At 36.3% G+C, this 25,272-nt stretch overlaps 1 protein-coding gene across 1 annotated transcript; it reads left to right on the forward strand.

The window, feature by feature from the left end:
- The first annotated feature begins 112 nt into the window (after positions 1-112).
- MBLAC2 (metallo-beta-lactamase domain containing 2) lies at positions 113-20,694 on the forward strand. Its single transcript, XM_036925762.2, has 2 exons — positions 113-1,010; positions 17,177-20,694. Exons 1-2 carry the CDS (start codon positions 557-559, stop codon positions 17,560-17,562), a joined length of 840 nt encoding a protein of 279 aa, XP_036781657.2. The 5' UTR covers positions 113-556; the 3' UTR covers positions 17,563-20,694.
- The last annotated feature ends 4,578 nt before the right edge of the window (positions 20,695-25,272 follow it).

Raw genomic sequence — 25,272 nt, forward strand, 5'->3', positions numbered from 1 at the left:
GCTAGGTCCCGCCCACCCGCTAAGCCGCGCCCACCGGAGAAAGAGCCTTTTAGCCCTTGGCAGACGCCGTAGTCGTCCAACAGGCTTTAGCAGGTTCTGCACCGGCTGTAGAGAGCGCATCGCGGCGTGCGGCGAGTGGGCGGGCTTGTGCCTCTGGCGCCTAGGTGCTGGCCTCTGCAGTCAGACCCCGGGGGTGGGAAAAGTGTCGCCTTCCCCAGTGTGTCTGCAGTTTGCTGCAGTAGCCCCTGCGTTAACGCTCCCTCTGCTGCGACTACAGAGGCTGCACTGCTCCAGCGCCCCGGTGTGGACAGAGCCGCCGCTGCTCTCTGCGGACCTGGAGAGCGCGTGAGGGCACACACTCCGGGCAGCGTCTCCGTGCGTCCCCGTCTCCCTAGTTCTCCTCCCACACCTCCCGCGTGCCCCGCCCCTCCTCGCTCTACGCCTCCTCCTTGGCTGCGGGCCGCAGCTCCACACCGCCGCAGCGCCTCTCTTCTGGACAGCCTGCAGTTGGCACACAAGCCCACACCCACTTTGCCCGGCCGCAGCCCTGCCAAGCATGTCGGCGCTCGAGTGGTACGCTCACAAGTCACTGGGCGACGGCATCTTCTGGATTCAGGAACGCTTCTATGAGTCGGGCAACCGAGCCAACATCTGGCTGGTACGTGGCTCGGAACAGGATGTGGTGATTGACACGGGCCTGGGGCTACGAAGCCTCCCGGAGTACCTGTACTCCTCCGGCCTCTTGCAGGATCGCGGCGCCAAAGAGGACGCTGCTTGCAGGCCGCTGCTGGCCGTGGCCACACACGTGCACTTTGACCACTCCGGCGGCCTCTACCAATTCGACCGGGTGGCCGTGCACCACGCCGAGGCCGAGGCATTGGCTCGCGGGGACAACTTTGAGACCGTGACCTGGCTGTCCGACAGTGAGGTGGTTCGGGCGCCCAGCCCTGGCTGGAGGGCCAGGCAGTTCCGAGTGCAGGCGGTGCAGCCCTCCCTCATCCTGCAGGATGGTAATGGGCCTTCCTGGGCGCGCGCGCTCTCATTAAGGGAGGGAATTGGGGAGAAACTGTCCGAGGGATGCATGTTGCAGACGTTCGTGGCTGTAAGGGAACTTGTTTCGTCACATTGCAGAAACACCACTTACGTTTCTCCTTTCCCTGAGTAAAATCCCGCTTAACTGGAGCCAAGGCCATCGCAGACTTCACTACCAGAAACCGGCTTTGGCACCTCGTAGCAATGCTGAGTACTGGAATTAAAGCCGGCCCCAACTCCCTAGTCCGTTTCCCGTGTAAGGTACAGTAGTAACACTACAGAGGCTTGTGAGTAGGCATTTCCTAGCCTTTTCCCCCCAACACCTCTGTGATACCTCCAGGCGCTTTTCTAGCAAGGAGACTTTTAAGGAAAAACGTCTAATGGAGAGTGCATGTCATGTTCTATGCTTTTGAGAATTGCTGACTTCATCCACTGTCAGCGGTCACCGCCGAGTATGAGCAGGTACCACCTGTAGGCTTAGAAAGCCATTAGAAAGCAGTGATTCCAGTCGGCTTGTGCATCCTCATCTTCCAGATAGATTTGTGTTCTTGATGTTGCCTCATCAAAAAGCTTGTCAGTGAACATATAAAGTGTATGTCAGAGGTGTACAGTAGAACAGATAATTTGGTCTGGTTGAAAGCAAGGCCTGACAAAGATTATTAAGAAGGTTATTTACAGTGATGGTGAAGTGCGTGGACTAATGTATAGGTAGTGTTGGGCCTCTGGCTCTAAAGGACAGGATGAGGATTAGAGAGAAACTAATGGAATAAAATGAAGTAGAATAGGGCCCCAACCCTCCCAATCTCATGCAGGCACTTAAATAATTAAGCAAATAAGCCACAGCAGCAGTATTTGTATATTAACTTCCTTTTTTCTTTTTAGAGTGTGTCTGTTGATTTCATTTTATCCTCACAAACTATTTGATGTAAGGCAGCTGACCCCCGATTAAATGGCTTGCCTAGAGTCTGCAGAGCAAGATTTAGGACGAGAGCTAGGATTTGAACCAAGGCAGAGTAGATCAAGGCATGCAGACAGTACATAAATCCTATTTCATAAATATATTATGGTAATTCTGAGTAGGATGTGAAACCTCCTTCACTCCTTTCTATCTTAAAGCCATTTTAACTGCCAATTTAATTCATTAAAATGTACCTATAAAGAGGTAGAGAAATCCAATTCCTGCAGTACAATAACACTCACTTTATGACTGATCCATATGAAATAATTATTTTACAAAAATTAGTTTATCTTACAGCTAAGATCTTGATCACCTGAGATATAAAAAATAGAAAGCAATATTCCATACCTTATACCTCATCCAAAAAGTCTTTCATTAAAATTTTAAATATAAAGATAAAAGAAAAATACTGGGTTAGATGAGAGTCTTACATTACTTGACAATTTGAGATGATTACTGCATTTCTTGATGAAATTAATACTTCTAGAGGTAGGGTTTCCATGCATTTGGTGGGTGTTCAGACTAAATTAATTCTGGCATTCTGATAAAAAATTGTTGACATTAGTTTTTAAGATATATTTAAATTGTCTAAAAAAATGACTTCTGATTTATTTACTTTTGCTCCTGTGCCAGCAATAGGATATTAATGGTGAAACAATGATAGGAATTACTTTTCTATAGGTGAAGCATCCAAGTAGGCCTGAATATCATGCCTGAGGTTTCATAGCCAGTTTGGAAAAAAGCTGGGACTAGAATCCAGGTTTCCTAAATCCCAGTTGATGAAAGAATGAGAGCAGTTTAGAACTGTAAGGGGTCTGCAAACTACCTGTATGGTGCTTTAAGCCTTTGAAGGTGTGAAAAGAAACCTTAATATTTATCAGACACTTTGAAGGTGATAATACTGTGTTAAACTAGAAGTTGTTTTTCGTTAGGAGCTAGATGCCTCATTTTCTCAAATAGTGTCTAATTTTCCCTTTTCTCATTAATGTTAATTTTCTTTCTCTTCGGAATGGTGTGGCTTGCTAACTTACTGTTCTCCTAATCCAGATGCCTGAAAGCAGATAGAAAATATTTATATTAAAAATTCTTACACACATGAACAGAACAGTTTTATACACACATGAATAACACATACCAAAACACTTAAAGTCTTCATTGGTTAGAACATAAGGAAGCTGATGTTACTAGTTTATTACATTTCATTTAGTGAATTGACAGTTACCTGTCATGAATAAGCATAAATCTGTGCACTATATCACTAACCCAAAAGCTGACTTGTAAATGAGGGTCAAGGAGGACAAAGAGAGATCATTATCTAGTGCATCATCTTTGATGGAAAAACAACTTACCTTACTAATAGTGAAATAGTATTGTCCTACAAGGAGAGAGCGGTCAACCTTAGATTGTTATAGTACATTCTTATTGAATGGGCATATGTCATTTTGCCTGTTTCTCACAATTTTCAAGTGATAAGAAGTATAAGCATTTTGGCCCATTATGCAAGTTTAAACAGTCTTCTAAGAGATACCAAAATATTATAGCACTTGCTTCTGGTGGACTTGGATTATTTAAGGAGGTTAAAAACAAAAAATGGATTCCAAAAAGATAGCAGATGAACAAACATCTAATGTGATTCCCTACCCACACTCCACTAGTATAAAGGGATTGAGGTTTGTCTGTTTTAAGTATAAATCCACATTGATTGAAGGACTATTTCAGATGCTAGAGAGTAAATGTGTGACTGAGTTAACAGTTTTATTCTGTGCTAGCAATGGGAAATTAAGAGCTAATCCAGTTTGTACTCTAGGAGCCATAAAAGTCTCAGGAATTAGTAGTACCTGGTACATTAATGGGGGCAAAGGGAGAATACTAAAATAAGTGGAATTGGTTGGAAGCCATTTACGAAGCTGTTTGTTTTCTGGGAAGAGTAAAACCTAAGGGTCTCATGATTGAGGGATACTAAGTACTGTTGAGCTCAGGGGTTCAGTATGCAAAATAGCAGGAATAGGAGTGTGCACATATAATATATATATTCTTTACTAGTTTCCCAGAAGGATGAGAGCCAGGCCTATATGCCCCAGGTAGGAAATTGGAAGAATTTTATCTGAGAAATCTGCCAAGCTGTAGAGGAAAGACGAAGATGCTGATCCTTAAGTAGTCCTTAGTTTGATCTCTCTACATTGAAACCTGGGTCACTAGGCCCTGTGCATGTGCTTCAGGCAGCCTTTTAATTCCCTACTCTTAAGTGGGCTACCAAGCATTATTATGAAAAATATGAGAAAAATCCTCTTAACATGAGATCAAGTGCTAAAACAGCATTAAGTAACTCAAGAGGAAAGGACTATCATTAATATCAGCAGGGGATAACAGAAACTATTGCATTGAAGATATCCAAGAGACAATAGGATGCTTTAAAAATAAGCAACAGAGAAAAATATCTGCATACACACACACACACACACACACACACAAGAGCTCTTAGAATTTAAAACATCTGATGTTACTTACTAAAAAGTCTGGAAGATAAAACTGAAAAACTTACAAAGAGCAGATAGGCAATGTGAAAACTAGGAAAGAACCAGTAGAGGTCCAGTTTGGAAAATCCAATGTGAGAATAATAAGAGCACAGATAGAATAGAGAAAGTGGAGGAAAAGAAAGTACAATAGAGATAATTCAAGAAAATATCCCACAATTAAGGCATGTAAATTTACAGACTGAAAGAACCCAGAGTTTCCAGCACAATGGAGAAAATATATCTAATCTAAGGCACATTACTGTAAAATTCAGAATACTGGGATCAAGCTTCCAGAATTTAAACAAAAAGGTCACCTGCAGAGATCAAAATGGTTTTGGAGCTAGAAAAGAAGAGCTATACCCTATTTGAATAAAACTGATTTCCAGCTTGAATTCTTTATGCTTTATCCATTTGACTAATAATCAAGTTCTTAAAAAATTATTTCCCACATGCTGTTACTTAGAAGCTCTAAGATATTCCTCTATCCTATTTACTCCCTTCAAAACAAGGGAGTAAACCAAGAAGAAAACAGGAATCTACAAGAGAAAGTTGAAAGGAAGCATCAGGATGATGGCAAAGGATGACTCTCTGACAACTGTGGTACCCAGGCATAGAGAGCTCTAGATTGGCACAGTTGAATCATCATTACTCTTTTGAAGAGAGAGGATGAAAAATGTATACATGTGTGGTGATGGTAGGTGGACAGTGAGAAGTAAAGAGAGCTAAAAATCCTTATATTTCATAGTAGAAGTCAACATAACATCTAAAACTTAAAACCAAGAAATGCTATTACATGCATGAAATTAGTACAGTTTATGTAGTTGATAAGTCAAGAAATACAGTATAAACATTTAGAGATTACTACATCTAGTAGAGGCAAATACAAAAAGAAATAGCTGAAATTGTTAAAAGTGATTGACTCTTGGGAGGAGGATTGGAGATAGTGCCAGAATAGGGCAAGAATTTTTACTTATATTTAAGCCCTTCTTGAATATTCTGCTTTATATGTACACACACACACACACACACACACACACACACACAAACACACATATGAAGAAAAAAATTTTTTATTATTAAAATGAAAAATAAAAGATGTGGGATGCCAAGGTGGGAAAAGGTATTTGAGAAGCCAAGACAGTTCTAGTGTGGCAGGAATCTGACAGCTGTTTCAGGGCTTAGAAGGTAGTATGTGTGTGTGTATATAAAATATTTATTTAAATATGGATATATTTCATAGGCAGATCTGTTGCTGATAAGGGAGGTATTGATGAAATTATATGCGTGAACATTATAAGCTTATGGGAGGCATTTATAAAGCTCCAGGGTCATGGCAGATGTAATGATATTAAGCTAGTATACCCTTAAAATTGCTTACTGTTGCTATTTGTTTTGATAGGAGAGTGCTTATGCCTTATCTCTTGATAAATATTTTGAATATCATCCGGATATAACCAAAGATCAATAAGACTCTGTCCCTGCATATTACATTCTCTTTACATCTTTTTTTGGAATTGAACTTCTCTCACTTCCCTCCTTTCTGTACATTTACTAAAACAATCAGTGTCCAACAGCTCTACTTTTAAATCCATTCAGTTATAATTTCTTTATCTTACCTGCCAATCATACAGTAAATGGCAGTGGTTTGTGATCCCAAAGGCACCTTAATTATCCTGTCAAGGAATCTGGCCCCTTATGACTGGAATGCAGGGAAAGTTGGGAGTGTCTGACTCCATCTTAATAAACTAATTGAATTCAAGACAAGACCAGGATAATCCCTGCTCCCACCTCTGACCCCAGTTATCTGTTTTGTGTCACTATAATTTTGTTTTTCTGAAAACTTTCTACAAAATGCAGTTGTATACTATATGTAGTCTTTTATGTATGTTTTCTTTCATTTGGCATGATGTTTTGGAGATTCATCCATGTTGTTATATCTATTAGTAATTTGTTCCTTTCTGTTAATGAGAAATAATCCATTTGTGGATATAGCATTTTATCTATTCACATGTTGAAGGAAATTTAAATCTTTCAAGTTCAGGGGTGTTATGAATAAGGCTGCTGCTAATTTTTGCATATAAGTCTTGGATGCATGTTTTTATTTCCTTTGGTGGATACCTAGGAATCGAGTCCTGGGTCTTATGGTGACTTTACATTACTTTTTAAAAAATATGTCAACTGTTTTCCAAAGTAGTTACACCATTTTACATTCCAAACTGCAGTGTATAATGGTTTTAGTTTCTCTCCATCTTTGTCAGTGTTTCATTTTGTCACTCCTTTGGATGTTAGCCATTCTGCTGAGTGTGTAGTGGTATTTCATTGTGGTTTAATTTGCATTTTCCTAATGACTAATGATGAGAATCATCTTTTCAGGTATTTACTTACCATTCAAATATATTTTTTATTAAACAGCCTGTTAAAGTCTTTTCTTATTTTTAAAATAAATTTTTGTTTTCATTATTGAGTTGTAAGAGTTCTTTTTATATTCTGAATTCAAGTCCTTTATCAGATATGCTTTGTACATGTTTTCTCCCAGTGTGTAGCCTACCTTTTCATTTTCTTAATGGTGTCTGTTGAAGCAAAATAATTTATAACTTGGGTGAAGTCCAACATTTTTCCTTATGTTTTATGCTTTTGTATCATATCTAAGAACTCTATGTCTAGTCCAAAATCAAAGGTTTTCTCCTATTTGTAATCTAGACGCTCACACTTTTAGGTTTCTGATCCATTTTGAGTTAATTTTTGTTAATATTTTGAAGTTGAGAAGTTCTTGTTTGTTTGCATATGGATATCCAAAGTGCCCCAGTCCAATTTGTTGAGAAGATATCCTTTTGTCCATTGAATTGCCTTGGATGAATCCTTTGTCAAAAATCCACTGGCTATATATATGAGTGTCTCCTTTTGGACTTTATTTTCTTCCACTGAATGTATCTATTATTGATTTAGCCAGCACCATACTGTCTTATTTTAACTTTATTATAATTCTTAAAGTTATGTCATGTAAGTCCTATAACTTTTTACCTCTTTTTCAAAATTTTAGCTATTCTAGATTGTTTGCATTTCCATATAAGTTTTTAAAAATTTTTTATTAAGGTATTATTGCTGTACACTCTTATGAAGGTTTCACATGAAAAAACAATGTGGTTACTCATTCACCCATATTATCGAGTTCCCCCAAATACCCCATTGCAGTCACTGTCCATCAGTAGAGTAAGATGCCATAGAATCACTATTTACATTCTCTGAGCTACACTGTTTTCCCCATGATACCCCATACCATGTGTACTAAACATAATACCCCTCAATCCCCTTCTCCCTCCCTTCCCACCCACCCTACCATACCCTTCCCCTTTGGTAACTGCTAGTCCCTTCTTGGAGTCTGTGAGTCTGCTGCTGTTTTGGTCCTTCAGTTTGACTTTGCTGTTATACACCACAAATGCGGGAAATCAGTTGGTACTTGTCTCTCTCCACCTAGCTTATTTCACTGAGCATAATATCCTCCAGCTCCATCCATGTTGTTGCAAATGGTAGAATTTGTTTGTTTCTTATGGCTGAATAGTATTTCATTGTGTATATGTACCACATCTTTACCCATTAATCTACTGATAGACACTTAGGTTGCTTCCATATCTTGGCTATTGTAAATAGTGCTGCAATAAACATAGGGGTGCATACGTCTTTTTAAATCTGAGATTCAAATTATATTCTTTGGGTAAATTCCTAGGAGGGAATTTCTGGGTCAAATGGTATTTCTATTTTTAGTTTTTTGAAGTACCTCCATATTGCTTTCCACAATGACTGAACTGGCTTACATTCCCACCAGCAGTGTAAGAGAGTTCCCCTTTCTCCGGCATCCTTGCCAACATTTGTTGCTCTTAGTCTTTTTGATACTGGCCAACCTAACTGGTGTGAGGTGGTAACTCATTGTGGTTTTTATTTGCATTTCCCTGATGATTAGTGATGTGGAGTATCTTTTCATGTGCCTGTTGGCCATCTGAATTTCTTTTTTGGAGAATTGTCTGTCCATATGCTCCGCCCATATTTTAATCAGGTTATTTGCGTTTTGGGTGTTGAGGCATGTGAGTTCTTTATATAATTTGGATGTTGACTCCTTATCAGATAATGTCATTTACAAATATTTCTCCCATACTGTAGGACACCTTCTTGTTCTTTGATGATGCCCTTTGCTGTACAGAAGCTTTTTAGTTTGATGTAATCCCATGTGTTCATTTTTGCTTTTGTTTCCCTTGCTTGAGGAGATGCATTCAGGAAAAAGTTGCTCATGATTATATTCAGGAGATGTTTGCCTATGTTGTCTTCTAAGAGTTTTATGGTTTCATGACTTACATTCAGATCTTTGATGTACTTTGAGTTTACTTTTGTGTATGGGGTTAGACCATAATCCAGTTTCATTCCCTTGCATGTAGCTGTTCAGTTTTGCCAACATCAGCTGTTGAAGAGGCTGTCATTTCTCCATTGTATGTCCATGGCTCCTTTATCATATATTAATTGACCATATATGCTTAGATTTGTATCTGGGCTGTCTAGTCTGTTCCGTTGGTGTATGGGTCTGTTCTATTGGTGTATGGATCTGTTCTTGTGCCAGTACCAAATTGTCTTGATTACTGTGGCTTTGTAGTAGAGCTTGAAGTTGGGGAGCATAATCCCTCCGGCATTATTCTTCCTTCTCAGGATTGCTTTGGCTATTTGGGATCTGTTGTGGTTCCATATGAATTTTAGAATGATTTGCTCTAGGTCGTTGAAGAATGCTGTTGGTATTTTGATAGGAATTGCATTGAATCTGTAGATTGCTTTACACAGGATGGCCATTTTGACCATATTAATTCTTCCTATCCATGAGCACGGGATGTATTTCCATTTATTGGTATCTTCTTTAATTTCTCTCATAAGTGTCTTTTAGTTTTCAGAGTATAGGTCTTTCACTTCCTTGGTTAGGTTTATTCCTCAATATTTTATTCTTTTTGATGCAATTGTGAATGGAATTGTTTTCCTAATTTCTCTTTCTGCTAGTTCATTGTTAGGGTATAGGAATGCAACTGATTTCTGTGTGTTAATTTTGTATCTTGCAACTTTGCTGAATTCAGATGTTAGCTCTAGTAGTTTTGGAGTGGATTCTTTAGGGTTTTTTATGTACAAAATCATGTCATCTGCAAACAGTGACAGTTTAACTTCTTCTTTACCAATCTGGATGCCTTTTATTTCTTTGTTTTGTCTGATTGCCATGACGAGGACTTCCAGAACTATGTTGAATAAAAGTGGAGAGAGTGGGCATCCTTGTCTTGTTCCCGATCTTAAACGAAAGGCTTTCAGCTTCTTGCTGTTAAGTATGATGTTGGCTGTGGGTTTGTCATATATGACCTTTATTATGTTAAGGTACTTGCCCTCTATAACCATTTTGTTTAGAGTTTTTATCATGAATGGATGTTGAATCTTTTTTAATGCTTTTTCAGCATCTATGGAGATGATCATGTGGTTTTTGTCCTTTTTGTTGATGTGGGGATGGTGTTGATGGATTTTCGAATGTTGTACCATCCTTGCATCCCTGGGATGAATCCCACATGATCATGATGGATGATATTTTTGATGTATTTTTGAATTCGGTTTGCTAGTATTTTGTTGAGTATTTTTGCATCTATGTTGATCAGAGATATTAGTCTGTAATTTTCTTTTTTTGTGGGTTCTTTGCCTGGTTTTGGTATTGGAGTGATGCTGGCCTCATAGAATGAGTTTGGAAGTATTCCCACTTCCTCTACTCTTTGGAAAGCTTTAAGGAGGATGGGTATTAGGTCTTCACTAAATGTTTGATAAAATTCAGCATTGAGAACATGTAGTCCAGGGGTTTTGTTCTTAGGTAGATTTTTGATTAACAGCTCAATTTTGTAGCTAGTAATTGGTCTGTTCAGATTTTCTGTTTCTTTCTGGGTCAGCCTTGGAAGGTTGTATTTTTCTAGAAAGTTGTCCAGTTTGTTAACATATAATTTTTCATAGTATTCTCTCATAATTATTTGTATTTCTGTGGTGTCCATAGTGATTTTTCCTTTCTCATTTCTGATTCTGTTTATGTGCGTAGACTCTGTTTTTTTTGATAAGTCTGGCTAGGGGTTTATCTATTTTGTTTATTTTCTCAAAGAACCAGACCCTACTTTCATTGATTCTGTTGTTTTATTCCTCTCAATTTTATTTATTTCTGTTCTAATGTTTATTATGTCCCTCCTTCTACTGACTTTGGGCCTCATTTGTTCTTCTGTTTCTAGTTTCGTTAATTGTGATTTTAGACTGTTCATGTGGGATTGTTCTTCTTTCCTAAGGTAGGCCTGTATTGCAGTATACTTCCCTCTCAGCACGGCCTTTGCTGCATCCCACAGATTTTGCAGTGTTGAATTTTGTTCACATTTGTCTCCATATATTGCTTGATCTTTGTTTTTATTTGGTGATTGATCCATTGATTATTTAGGAGCATATTGTTAAGCCTCCATGTGTTTGTGGGATTTTTCATTTTCTTTGCATAATTTATTTCTAGTTTCATACTTTTGTGGTCTGAGAAACTGGTTGGTACAATTTCAGTCTTTCTGAATTTACTGAGGCTCTTTTTGTGGCCTAGTATATGATCTATTCTTAAAAATGTTCCAGGTGCTCTTGAGAATGTGTATCCTGCCACTTTTGGGTGTAGAGTTCTGTAGATGTCTGTTCGGTCTATCTGTTCTAATTTGTTGTTCAGTGCCCCTGTCTCCTTACTTATTTTCTGTCTGGTTGATCTGTCTTTTGGTGTGAGTGGAGTCTCATTCCAAAGGAGTTGAAGTCTCCTAGAATGAATGCATTGCATTCTATTTCTCCTTTAATTCTGTATTTGTTTCATATATGTAGGTGTTCCTGTATTGGATGCATAGATATTTTTAATGGTTATATACTCTTGTTGAATTGACCCCTTTATCATTATGTAATGTCCTTCTTTGTCTCTTGTGACTTTCTTTGTTTTGAAGTCTATTTTGTCTTATACAAGTACTGCAACTCCTGCTTTTTTCTCCCTATTGTTTGCAACTTCCTTACTATCTAAGAGTCTAAGTTGACTCACTGAATATGCTATTACAAACAGAATCTAAAGATTGTCTCTTTTTTTCCCCCTCTTTTTCTTCCTCCTCCATTCTTTATATATTAGATATCATATTCTGTACTCTTTGTCTATCCCTTGACTGACTTTGGGGGTAGTTGATTTAATTTTGCATTTGCTTAGTAATTAACTGTTCTATTTTCTTTTCTGTGGTTTTATTACCTCTGGTGACAGCTATTTAGCCTTAGGAACATATCCATCTATAGTAGTCTCTCCAGTCACTGTAGAGATGGTTTCTGGGAGGTAAATTCTCTCTGCTTTTGCTTATCTGGAATTGTTTAATCCCTCCTTCAGATTTAAAAGGTAATCTTGCTGGATAGAGTATTCTTGGTTTGAGACCCTTCTGCATCATTGCATTAAATATATCATGCCACTCCTTCTGGCCTGTAAGGTTTCTGCTGAGAAGTCTGATGATAGCCTGTTGGGCTCTCCTTTGTATGTGATCTTTTTTCCCTCTGACTGCTCTTAATAGTCTGTCCTTATCCTTGATCTTTGCCATTTTAATTACTATATGTCTTGGTGTTGTCTTCTTTGGGTCCCTTGTGTTGGGAGACCTGTGCATCTCCATGGCTTGAGAGACTATCTCCTTCCCCAGATTGGGGAAGTTTTCAGCAATTACCTCCTCAAAGACACTTTTCATCCCTTTTTCTCTCTCTTCTTCTTCTGGTACCCCTATAATACGAATATTGTTCCTTTTGGATTGATCGTACAGTTCTCTCAATATTCTTTCATGCCTAGAGATCCTTTTTTCCCACTGTACCTCAGCTTCTTTGTATTCCTCTTCTCTAATTTCTATTTCACTTACTGTGTCCTCTACTTCATCTAATCTGCTTTTAAAACCTTCCATTGTATCCCGTAGTGATTGGATTTCAGACCGGCATTCATTCCTGAGTTCTTGAATATTTTTCTGTACCTCCATGAGCATGTTTATGATTTTTATTTTGAAATCCCTTTCAGGAAGATTGACAAGACCTGTTTTATTTGATCCTTTTTCAGGTGTTTGAGGGATTTTTGTTTGAAGCAGGTTCCTTTGGCATTTCATATTTGTATGTGGTGCCTGTAGTGCCCATAAACTCTGCTCTCTGGAACTCCTCAGCCCCTGGTGTGATGTCGGGGGTCGTGCTGGCACCTGGCAGGAGGAAAGAGCTGTTTCCTGCTTCCCAGCTGTTATGCCTGTCTCCACTGCCAGACCAGTGGGCTGAACAAATAGGTGTAAGCCTCTGCTTTGCGTTTGCAGTTGCCATAGGCGGGGCTTCCCTCTGACAGGCCTGATGCCAGGGCAGGGGCTGCCTGTTTGCAAGCCAGGTGTGGGCCGGCCAGGAGGAATGTGCAGCAGGGCTGCATTTCACGGTGTGGGGCCTTGGAGCTGCATATCCAGCCAGGGGGATTGAACTCCTGTGACTCCTTAAAGATCCCAACCTGCTGGGCAGAGTAAGCCTGGACAATTTTGTCTACCTGTAGCAGTAAGCTCTGTGTAATCCTTGCCCCTTTAGCAGCTCTCTCACTGTTAGGAAGTCTCTCAGACAGCCCTCCTTTCTTTTGTCCCAGAGCAGCCAGTGTGGATCCCTGTTTTCCACAAGCGGCTAGAATCTCAGTCTCTCCAGATATTCCATTCCACCTGTCTTAGCTTTCCAAACCCACTAATCAAAAGAGCACCATGCAATGTAGTTTCATGTTCCCAGAGCAGATCTCCAGGGTTAGGTGTTCAGCAGTCTCAGGCCTCCACTCCCTCCCTGCTCCATTTCTCTTCCACCGGGGAGCTGAGGTGGGAAAAGGGCATAGGTCCCACCAGATCTCGGCTTTGGTATGTTACGTGAGGTCTGTTCTTTTCTCCAGGTGTATGCAGTCTGGCGCAGCCTTCTTTCCTGTTGCTTTTTCAGGATTAGTTGTATTAATTATATTTTCGTATTATATGTGGTTTTAACAGGAGGCCTCTGTCTCACCTCTCATGCCACCATCTTTAATCCAATCTCTCCCATATTAATTTTAAAAGCATTGAATATTCTATTTCTACCAAAGTGCATGTCAGTTTTTTTATTGAGATTGTGTTGAATCTATAGATCTCCAGTGATCATTATAGTAGCCACTAGCTACATGTAGTTATCTAACTACAAATTTAAATTAGTTAAGATTAATTTAAATTAAAAGTTATTTCTTCATTGGACTAGCCTTATTTCAAATGCCATTTGCCACAGGTAGCTAGTGGCTACTGTATGGAAAATGTTGATATGTAGTATTTTGATACTCTAAGACAGTTTAATTAGATGTCACAGCTATAGAAAAAATTGTATTTAATTACCATCTTAACAATTTTTGGTCTTTGGTCAATGGACAGAGCACATCTCTTCTTCTCCTTAGGTCTTTTAATTTCTCCTGATAGGGTTTTTGTAGTTTTCAGTTTACAGATACAACTAAGCCTCTTTTGTTAAATTTTTTCTTGTTTTATTCTTTTTAATGCTATTGTGAATGGAACTTTTTAAATTAATTTTTTTGGTAGTTCATTGCTAGCCTATAGAAATACAGTTTGTTTCTGTATGTTTATCTTGTACTCTGTGACATTGCTAAATTTGCTTTTTAATTTTTCTAGTGTTTTCTTACATTTCTTAGGATTTTCTACATATAAGATCTTGTCAGTGAAAAGACAGACTTACTTCGTTTCCAGTCTCTGTGACTTCACTCTTTTTTCTTGATTTATTGTGCTTGTTAGAATTTTTAGTACAGTGTTGAGTAAAAGTGGTAAAAACAGACATCCTTGCTTTGTTACCGTCTTAGGAGGAAAGCATCTAGTGTTTCTATTCAGTGAGAGGTTAACTGTAGGTTTTTCATAGATGCCCTTTATCAAGTTGAGGACCTTCCCTTTTATTCCTAGTTGCTGAAAGTTTTAATCACAAATAAAGGTTGCATATTTTCATGTGAATTTTCTGTATTTGTTGAGATGTTCAGATGGCTTTCTTTTTTATTTCATTAATATAATATACTCATTGATTTTCAGAAGTCAAACCAAGCTTAACATTTCTAGGATAAATCCCATTTGGTCATTATTCTATGTATAAACTGCTGTATTTAATTGCTAATATTTTGATAAGGATTTTAAGACTATGTTCATTAGGAGTATTGGTTTGTGGATTTCTTTTTTTTTTACATTGTTTTGTCTGACTTTTGTTAGGGTAAAATTGGATAAGACAGTTTTTCCCTCCTCATCTATGTATTCTGAAAGTTTTTATGTAGGGCTGATATATTCCCTGTCTTAAGTGATTGATAGTCTTACCCAGTGAAGCTGTCTTTGAGCAAGGACTTTTCTTTGTGGGGAGATTAAAGTTATTAATCAATTCCTTTGCTTGATAGAAGTTCATTTAGAGTTTCTATTTTTTCTTCCATCACTTTTGGTAACTTGTCTCTTTCTAAGAATTTGTGTTTCAACTGAGTTGCTAAATTTGTTGGCTTAAAGTTGTTCATAACATTCCCTTATACTCCTTTTAATTTCCCTAGGGTCTGCAGTGGTGTTTCCTCTTTCATTCCTAATATTTGCAATTTGTTTTCTCAAATTTTTTATTTGTCTAGCCAGTGAGTATCAGAACTACTGATTTCCTTGAATTTCTCGATTGTTTTTGTTTCCTATTTCAGTTATTACTGCTCTGGCTTTTATTATTTCTTCCTTAATACTTATTTTATGTTTGATTTGTTCTTTTCCTAACTTAAGATAGAAACTTTGGTTATTGATTTTAAACAGTTAATCCTTTGTGAGTAAGCATTTGAAGCAATAAACCTCTAAACATTACTTTAGCTGCAGTCCATAAGTTTCAATCATTTTATTATTTTCATTCAGTTCAATTCTAGACATTTTCTAATTTGTCTTATGATTTCTTCTTTGATCCATAAGTTATGTAGAAGTATGATGTTTACTTTGCATGTATGTGGATAATTCCCACATTTATTTTTGTTATCTCAATTTCTAATTTAATTATGTTAGTAGTCAGATAACATACTTTGTATTTTGATTCTTTCACCTTTATTGCAACTTGATTTATGGCCTAGCTGTACTTACTGCCTGGTGAATATTCCATGTACAGTTGAAAAGAATGTATACTTCACTGTTTTGGGGTGAGGTGTTTTATATATGTCAGTTCAAGTTGGTTGATAGTATTGTTCATGTCTTCTGTATACTTAACTGATTTTCTATCTACTTGCATTAGGAATTATTCAGAGAGGGATATTGAAATCTCTAAGTATAATTCTTGAACTGCTTATTCTTATTTCAATTCTGTCAGTTTTTATTTCATGAATTTTTAGTTTCTGTTTTAGATACATATACATTTATAATTTTAATTTTTTAAGGTATTGACCTAATATATAGCCTCATAAAAATAGTTATTTTCTCTAGTAATATTCTTTATTTTGTCTGATATTGATATAGCCACTCTAGTTCTCTTACCATTAATATTTATATGGTATAATTTTTTCAACCACTTTTTGTCTCTAACTGTATAGGTCCTCTCTTGTAGACTGCACATATATCTTGCTTTTTAAAAATCTAATCTGACAATCTCTGCTTTTGATTAGACTATTTATGCCATACATAGTTAATGTAATTATCAAAATAGTTGTATTTAGGTCTGCTATTTTGTTATTTGTTGTCTATATCTCATTTCTTGTTTATCCCTTTCCCTCCTTTATTGTCTTCTCTTTAAGAAGTCCTGATTATTATACCATTTTAATTCCTCTATTAACTTTTTAAATTGTATTTCTTTGATTTTTTATCTGTGAGTGTTTGCATTAGAGATTAACATGAAGGTTTTAACTTTATGATGATTTACTTAAGTTAGTACTGACTTAAATCAAGTAAAACAGCAATTTTTACTCACATGGTTCAATTTTTTGCCAATGTCAAGTAACTGAGAAGAATATGAAATTTTACCCTACTTGAAAGATAGCAAGTTAGCCTGCCCCAGTTTAATGGTTTAATGGATTCTGACAGGAAACAAGAGGTTCCTGGGTCAGAGACTAAGGACAGTTTATTACTCACAGCAACAGCTATAGTCAGAATATTATCATTCGTACCAATTGTTTAAGCTGTAATTGCATCACCAGGATACTGGTACCATGGATGTTCTGAAAAAAGTTTTATGGTCAAATAAGTTTGAGAAACTGTACAACCTATCTCCCTTATGTATCTCCATAATGAATAAAGCATATTAAAAACTGTAAGAAGCCTTGAAGAAAAGAAGCGACTTAATTTTCTTTTAAGGAAGATTTTCCAAAATTTCTTGACTACAGAATCTTCTTTATTTTTACTTTTTTGTATCATAACAATCTGCAAAAACAGTGTTCCACATTACTTTGGCAAACACTAGTCTAGGAAACAACAGAAATCAAATACAGTCAACTTATTTTTCAATCATCATTAAGAAATATGGTATTTTTGGAATAAAAAATATCATCCTTCCCAACCTCTTTGAAACCATTTAATGTTCTTCCCTTTTATTCTTTAAATGAAGTGAAGAATACAATATGTTTATCTGTAAACTCTGTTTCCATTTGTAGGGGATGTGATCAACCTTGGTGACCGACAGCTCACTGTTATGCACATGCCTGGTCACTCCAGGGGCAGTATTTGTTTACATGACAAAGACCGAAAGATTCTCTTCAGTGGAGACGTCGTGTATGATGGATCACTGATTGATTGGCTCCCATACAGCAGGATAAGTGACTATGTTGGAACCTGTGAACGTCTGATAGAATTAGTGGACAGAGGTCTGGTAGAGAAAGTGCTTCCTGGGCACTTCAATACCTTTGGTGCTGAAAGGCTTTTTCGATTGGCTTCTAACTATATTTCAAAAGCTGGGCTATGTCACAAAGTTTCTACTTTTGCCATGCGCTCTCTTGCAAGTTTAGCTCTACGTGTAATGAATTCTAGGACATCAGCCTAGTAATCTATACTGATAATCTATTTTGATTAATTCTGTAAATTAAACCAGTTCATTTTGTGGTATTTAAAATGATTAATAGTGAGCATTTCAGGAAGTGTTTTTTATACTACTGTTAAAGAAAAAAAGGTTGAGAAAGAATAAGCCAAAAAAAGGAAGTTCTTAGTTTAAATTTTTTTCTTCCAAAAAAGAAACTACTTAAATAAACTTATAATTTGCCAAGCTGTCATCTTACAATATTTGCTCTAGAAATGACATAAAAATATATGGGGAAGCAAGGAGGCATTTTGCAGTAAGAGAAAGAATTGCCCTTGCCTCCCATTTGTCCTATTTTATTTCCTAAATGACCTAGAAAGAAAGAGGCATAAAGAGTTTTATGTTTATACTACAAATTCGATATTTTTAATATATTATTTTAAAAATAAAGGTTCTTGAGTTTAAAATATATTATAACTCAATACACACACAAGCATAAAAGTAACATATAGAATGACAGCTGAAACAATATGGTACAGAATTTTATGCTTTATTTATTCTTAATGTAATTATAGTGTGCATTGTGTTGTGTAATTTTACTTTAAAAAGGTACAATGAATTATGTTTATTGCAAAGCTTTAATATAAATTGCAGAATGCACCAGTAAAAAACTACTATTTATTGTTGTTTATTATGTATGTGTAATATTTTCAGTCATAAAAGTGAAATTCAGATGTCTGTAATCTAACTGCAAATTGTCAGATTTCTCAAAAGGACACTGTCAGGCAAACTTGAAAATATACACATTGAGAATAATTTTTTATTATATCCTATTTTAATATTAACAGCTACTATAACAAAATTTTTCTTGTTAAATAACATCAGTATACACGTGTCATATTTTATAGTATCAAAACTGCTATAGAGATCTACAACATCCTGATATAAACCATTCTCTTATTTAACATATGTATGTACCACAGAAGATTTTTCAAATTACAAAATGTGCATTAGATACTGACTTAAAGTGAATTGCCTTTTTTATCCTGATTCACAACACCTATTCTTTGTCTTGAATAAAAAAGTAAGTCTACATTTTATACTTACAGGTAATGCAATCCCACTATTTAGTAAAATGCTTTGGTTTGGTACTTTTAATAGTTTATTTAAAAGCCTTTTGGAAGATTTCATAAATGTTTTATTAAACAGTTTATTCACTGCCTTTTTTATTATTAACATGTCCAAAACCAAACTGACATAGCTTTGGAAATCAGATTTTTTAGTGTTAAGGTTTAGCAATTTTGATTTCCAAAATTGTGAAACTTTCCTACCCTACTACCCAGGTTCTTAGTCTTTTATTCTTTCAACATACATACACACATAACACACACACACCCCCCACATGCATACACAGTCACATACATACATGCACAGCATTGTGCTAAACACTGTGGAAGCTTAAAATGTCAAAGAGACTACATCCTAGCTGGAAGTAGAAGACAAAGCATAAATAGTAATAATATATGTAATTTGAAGTTAATAGAAATTACACATGCATGTCAGGGACATAAATGGAGGTGTGTGAAGTTTGGTCAAGGAAAGATTCCTGGAGGAGGGGTTTTTGAGTTAGATTTGGAAGGATGATTTGTTAGGTGGTCAGGACAGGAAACAATAAGATCCAAGAAGAGGGATGGAAGCATTGCTGTCTAGGCTATTTCCTATGACAATTTAAATTTAATTTTCAGGAATCTTAAGTCTTCCATAACCAAGTATTTAGCATGAGAAAGATGGGTTTGTGATTGTGTATATAAGAATCATCCTTAATGACAGAAGAGCTATACTGCCACATGCCACCGAATGAACCTTTACTTAAAATTAGCAAAGATTAGCCATGATTGTTCGAACACATAATATCACAGGAGTTTCTCTGTGATAGTCATTGAAGGCAGTAGGTCTGTTTCAATTGATAGCGCAACATCAAGAATATAGATTTGGTTCAGGGCAACTATGATCACTTAATGAGCCTTAAATATAGCCATTATTTTTGTATCAGTAGCACAAAAGAAAACCAAAAGTCCTTAACCATTGACCATTTTATCATACTTTAGGACTTTTTTTTTTAATCAGGGTATATAGTAGGCACTAAGTTTTATTGAGAAATATTTAAATCTGATGAAGGCTTTCCTTACTTCTTAAAAGTGTGAGTTTTTTCAAAACACATTGATTTTAATTTTAAATTTCCACAATTATTTTTGTTTTTCCAATTGTACCAAAACATAGACTGATATTTTGCTATTGCTTCAGTGTGAATAAATCGGGGAGTGGATCTATCATTTATTAGTGCCCATGCTATGCATTTTTAAATATGCATTACTTAACTTAATCCTGGCCCAGTGCCAAGAAGTAATTGACCAGCTTCACACAACACATATTTGGACTAAGTTGGTGATTGAGTACAGATCTGTCTGCCTCCCAAACTGTGCTCTTTCTCTTATACCTGCACAACAACAGAATTGGCCAAGTGTATTTTTCTTTTCCAAGATGCCATATGTGCCAACAATAAATCAACTGATGTTAAAGCATAATTATAGCATATTTTTAAAAAAGGTTTAAAAATATGTATTTTCATCCTGACAGTGACCCATGCTATAATTTATGGTTTTTGGAAATAAAAGTATGTAAGCATAATTCAAAGTTGTCAAAATGTAATACATTTAGAAATAACATATTATTTATGTTGCTAACAGCAGTCTTTGGAAATCGATTTTCCTTATTTGGTGTTTTAACTAAACTCTAAAACAAAAATCTGTGTGCTATCCTGATATAGTTATATAAGTGATTATGTGTAGTTGTTCTTATATGGATAGTAATATGAATGTGACATGCAGAAACTGTTCTCATAATTTTCAGATAAGTGTAAGTAAACATTTGTGTGATAAATATTAAAGTGGACATTTTATTTCAGTGTGTAATTGATTTTTTTTATAGTGTTAGCAAATTCTCATTCAATTTCTTGCAAGGGTGTTTCCTATATGAAGTGGTTTTGAAAAGCTTATGATAAATATTTGCCACAGATGTCAAGTCTGTGGGTAAGAGTAGAGAACCTAAAAAATACCCATAGAAGCTTTTAGTATTTGATAAATATGGCATTTCAAATCATTGGATGGACTATTCAGTATATATACCGATTGTTGATGTGGGGAAAAAGGCCCTTGTCATAATAAAAATAAATTCCAAATAGATTAAAGACCTGAATGTGAAAAACAGAACCATGTGTGTATTAAAAGAAAAATTTAAGTCATGTTTAAGATATTATAAGGAAGCTCTTAATACAGCAACAAAAAGCACATTATATTAAATTTTTTAATGTTTTAGAATTCAGATGTCGCAAAGAAGGTTAAAAAAGAGAAAAATTAAAAGAAAATAATTCACAACTTACATAACAATTTAAAAAAACAAATGTAAAGATGCCTACAAATCAATAAGAAAAAGGTAAAAACTGTAAGGGAGGAAAGACATTTCGTCTACCCTGTAGGTTCTCTGGCTGGGCCTAAGAATTAAACTTAACAAAAGGCAGCTTAACACGAGCAAAGCATACAAATTTTATTTGCTGTTCATCTTTGTACATGTACATGGAGGGCTTCATATATAAAAAGTAAAAACCCAAACGTGGCTAGGTTTGAGAGTCTATCTACATACTAACAAAGGACAATAAATTATGGAGACTAACAAAAAAGAAGTTTGGGCTAGGATTGATAAATTGTGGGAAGGTGACTAGGAAATATATGGAGGAAACTAATGAAAGACAAGTGTTATTTTTTAGTAGGTTTGTTTATACAGATCAATCTTGATGGTGACTCCTGAAAGGGTATCTCACTGTCACCCTTCTTACCCAGGACGACTCAGGAGACACGGGTCCACGAAAGAGATTTTATTATCTGAAAGAGAAAGTGGCTGCCCCCAGAGAGAGAGCAGGGGGACAGGGGGACAGGGGGACAGAGAGCAGCAGCGCGGTGCAGAGAGCTGTGTTTTTTATTGTGGCGGATCCGCTTGGCCTGTTGCCTTGGGGGAGGGTCGGGATGTTTAGAGAGAAGGTGGAGTAAGCCCAGGCAAGTCCAGGCATGATACTCGCCGGCTTATGTGCTTGAGACCATGGGGTAAATGGAGGATAAATTACTATATTCTTATAACTCCCATCTCAGTGATATGTTCTCTTGCTGGTACAAGGAAGAGTAGCTTTCTCACAAATTTTATGCCCTCCTTAGGTAGAAAGGGGAAGTTCAGAGAGCCCTTCCTGTATTTTTTCTCAATTACCTTCAGCTCCATCAGTATGCCAAAGTGGCATGTTTGGGGGTGCCATATTCTTATCCCCTTTATTATTAGAAAAGATGGGTAAATTATATGAATAGGTTATTTACAGAAGAGGAAACACAAGTGAGGCAAATAAACAAAATTATGGTGAACCTAAGTAGTAATCGGGGAAATGCAAATTTAAATACTGAGATAGTTTTACTCTAACCAGATGGGGAAATTTTGGGAACACGGAGTGCTGGCAAGGGCGAGGGTGGTGCACTCAACGGCCGCTGTGCTGCTGGGATGCGAAGCGCTGCAGCCGCTTGAGGGGAGGCAGCTTTGGAGAGTGATTTGGCACATTGCTTTTGTGTAAACAATAGCAGGGGGAGCACACACCTTAACTTCACCTTTTTGAAACTCAGTAAAATGACATGAAATTCTTTATTTAAAATGGCATAAATGTACAAGAACATCAAGCATGGTAAAAGGGACAACAGCATCAACATTTTAGACCCTGAAACATTGATAGATGAGTGAAAACTGCTTTGGTAAACCCAAGAAAGCTAGCTGCAAACAGGAATGAGGAAAGCCAAAAAACAATCTTATTACAACACAACCCCCACTAAAAGGCTTAGAAATTCATAGTACCAGGTATCTCTAGGAATTGAGATAAAGGTCTTTTTTTATTCAAATTCTGTTTTCAATTTAGACCCCCAAATCCCTCCCTAATTCTACACAACTAAGCAATTTCCTCTCCCCCACTTCAGAAAAATTGGAGGTTAATTTAGATTTACCACAAAGTTAAGTAATATTTAGCTTTAGGGCCTCACACCTGAGTGGGCCCCATCCAAGGCTTTCGGGGGCAGGGGTAGGTGGTCCCAAGAAATGTGTTCAAATGGCATTTTGTTGGTTTTACTTTGCAAAACTAAGTTATTTTTTATTTTTCCTCTCAAAGCCCCACATTTACTTAAGTTTCAGATCTCATAAAACTGGAATCTGTTCCTGACCAGAGGATTGTTATAAGGGGAAAGTAAAACAGGATCTCTATATCAAGAAAATCAGAATATACTGAAAGTTCATACTCTGACTTCAATCTAGCTCAAAGAATGCTAGCAGCTAGAATTGCACTTTCCAGCCAGGAGACTGAAAGATCCTTTCCTTTGAAATTTTACACCCAGAAGACCTAATTATATTGAATTTGGGGTCTTCAAGGAAAGGGCCTAATAAAATCACCCTACAATGCAGCCCATAGTTGCTGAGCCTCCCTGCCTCACCACTCTCCCACCTAGAACTATGAAGTCTTCCATTCTTAAGTTTAAATACATATATACTAAAGTCCAGCATCTTATGGAAAAACCAAAAGAATAAATGTAAATAAATGGTAAAACCACTTAAAGCAATACAATAATATAAAAAATAAGAATATAAAATTAACACTTAAAATCTATATAGTCTTTACCAAAGAAGATATACAGATGGCAAATAAACATATGAAAAAACATTCCACATCTTACATCATGAGGGAAATGCAAATTAAAACAATGTGATACCACTACACACCTATCAGAATGGCCAAATTCCAGGACACTGACAACACCAATTGCGGGAGAGTATGTGGAGCAACAGGAATGCTCATTCGTTGCTGGTGGGAATGCAAAATGGTACAGCCACTTTCCAAGACAGTTGGCAGGTTCTTATAAAACTAAACATACTCTGAACCATATGATCCAGTTGTACACCTTGATATTCAGTCAAATGAATAAAAAAGTTATGTCCACCCAAAAATCTGCACATGGATGTTTATAGTAGCTTTTATTCATAATTGCCAAATCTTGGAAGCAACCAAGATGTCCTTCAGTAGGTGAGCAGGTAAACTGTGTTACTTCTAAAAAATGGAATATTATTCAGCATTAAAAAGAAATGAGCTACCAAGTCATGAAAAGATAGAGAGGAGACATAAGTACATATTGCTAAGTGAAATAAGCCAATCTGAGAAGGCTATATGCTATATGTTTCTAATTATATGACATTCTGGATAAGGCAAAACTATGGAGACAGTAAAAGATCAGTGGTTGCCAGGGATTGGGATTGCAGGCAGGGATGAACAGGTGGAGCAAAGAGAATTTTTACAGTAGTAAAATACTCTATATGATACTATCATGATGGATACAAGTCATTGTACATTTGTTCAAACCCATAGAATATACAACACCAAGAGTGAAATCTAAAGTAAACTATGGATTTTGGATGATTATGGTGTGTCAGTGTAGACTCATCAGCTTTAACAAATGTATGCCACTGATGGAGGATGTTTATATGGGGAGGCTATGCCTGTGTGAGGGTAGGAAGTATATGAGAAATCTCTATACCTTCCACTCAGTTTTGCTCTGAACATAAAACTGCTCTAAAAAAATAATCTTGAAAAAAAGTTATAGCCTTCATTTATACAAAAATGACTTCAAAGAAATAATTTATAATACATAATTACATATGTATTTATAATAAATAATTTTTAAATATGTAAGAAAATATATGTAAATGCATAAGGAATACATATGAATATATATAAAAATATATATAGGGAAACTATTCATTAAAAAGATACTATGGACTTGGATGGAAATATTAGGAAACAATTCTCCATGGATCTGTCATGTTTCTGCATGTCTGGCAATCAAAGGCACTGACTGACACTATGCATTTTTAAAATGTATGTATCTTTTTTTTTTTTTTATTACAGTCACACCTGTCAGTGTTGGTAGATTTTTTTTTTTTTTTTTTATTGAAGGGTAATTGACAACAGTATTACATTACATTAGTTTCAGGTGTACAACACAGTGATTCAACATTTATATACATGATAATTCTAGGTACCAGCTATCACCATACCAAGTTGTTACAATATTTTGACTATATTCCTTATGCTAAAAATGTATGTATCTTTTTTAAAATGTTTATTATTGAGGTATAGTTTACATACCATAAAATTCACTGTTAAAGTGTAATATTCAGTGATTTTAAGTATATTTACCAAAGTGTGCAACCAACACTGCTATATATATATCCAGAACATTTTTATTACCCCATAAAGAAACTTTGTATCTACTAGCAATCATTCTCCATTCTCTCTTCCTCCCAACCTCTAATAACCTCAAATCCACTTTATTTCAAGGGATTTGCCTACTCTGAAAATTTCAGATAAAGGGAATCATACAGTATATGTCTTTCAAGTCTGGCCTCTTTCACTTAGCATATTGTTTTCAAGGTGTGTCCATGATGTAGCATGTATCACTATTTCATTTCTCTTTATTGCCAAATATATTTCATCATATATAATACACCACATTTTGGTTATCCATTCATCATTGATGGACATTTAGGTTGTTTCTACTTTTTAACTATAAAAATAATGCTGCTACGTACATTCATGTGCAAGTTTTTGTG

Source organism: Manis pentadactyla, chromosome 2 (assembly GCF_030020395.1).
Source record: "Manis pentadactyla isolate mManPen7 chromosome 2, mManPen7.hap1, whole genome shotgun sequence".
Classification (NCBI taxonomy): Eukaryota; Metazoa; Chordata; class Mammalia; order Pholidota; family Manidae; genus Manis; species Manis pentadactyla.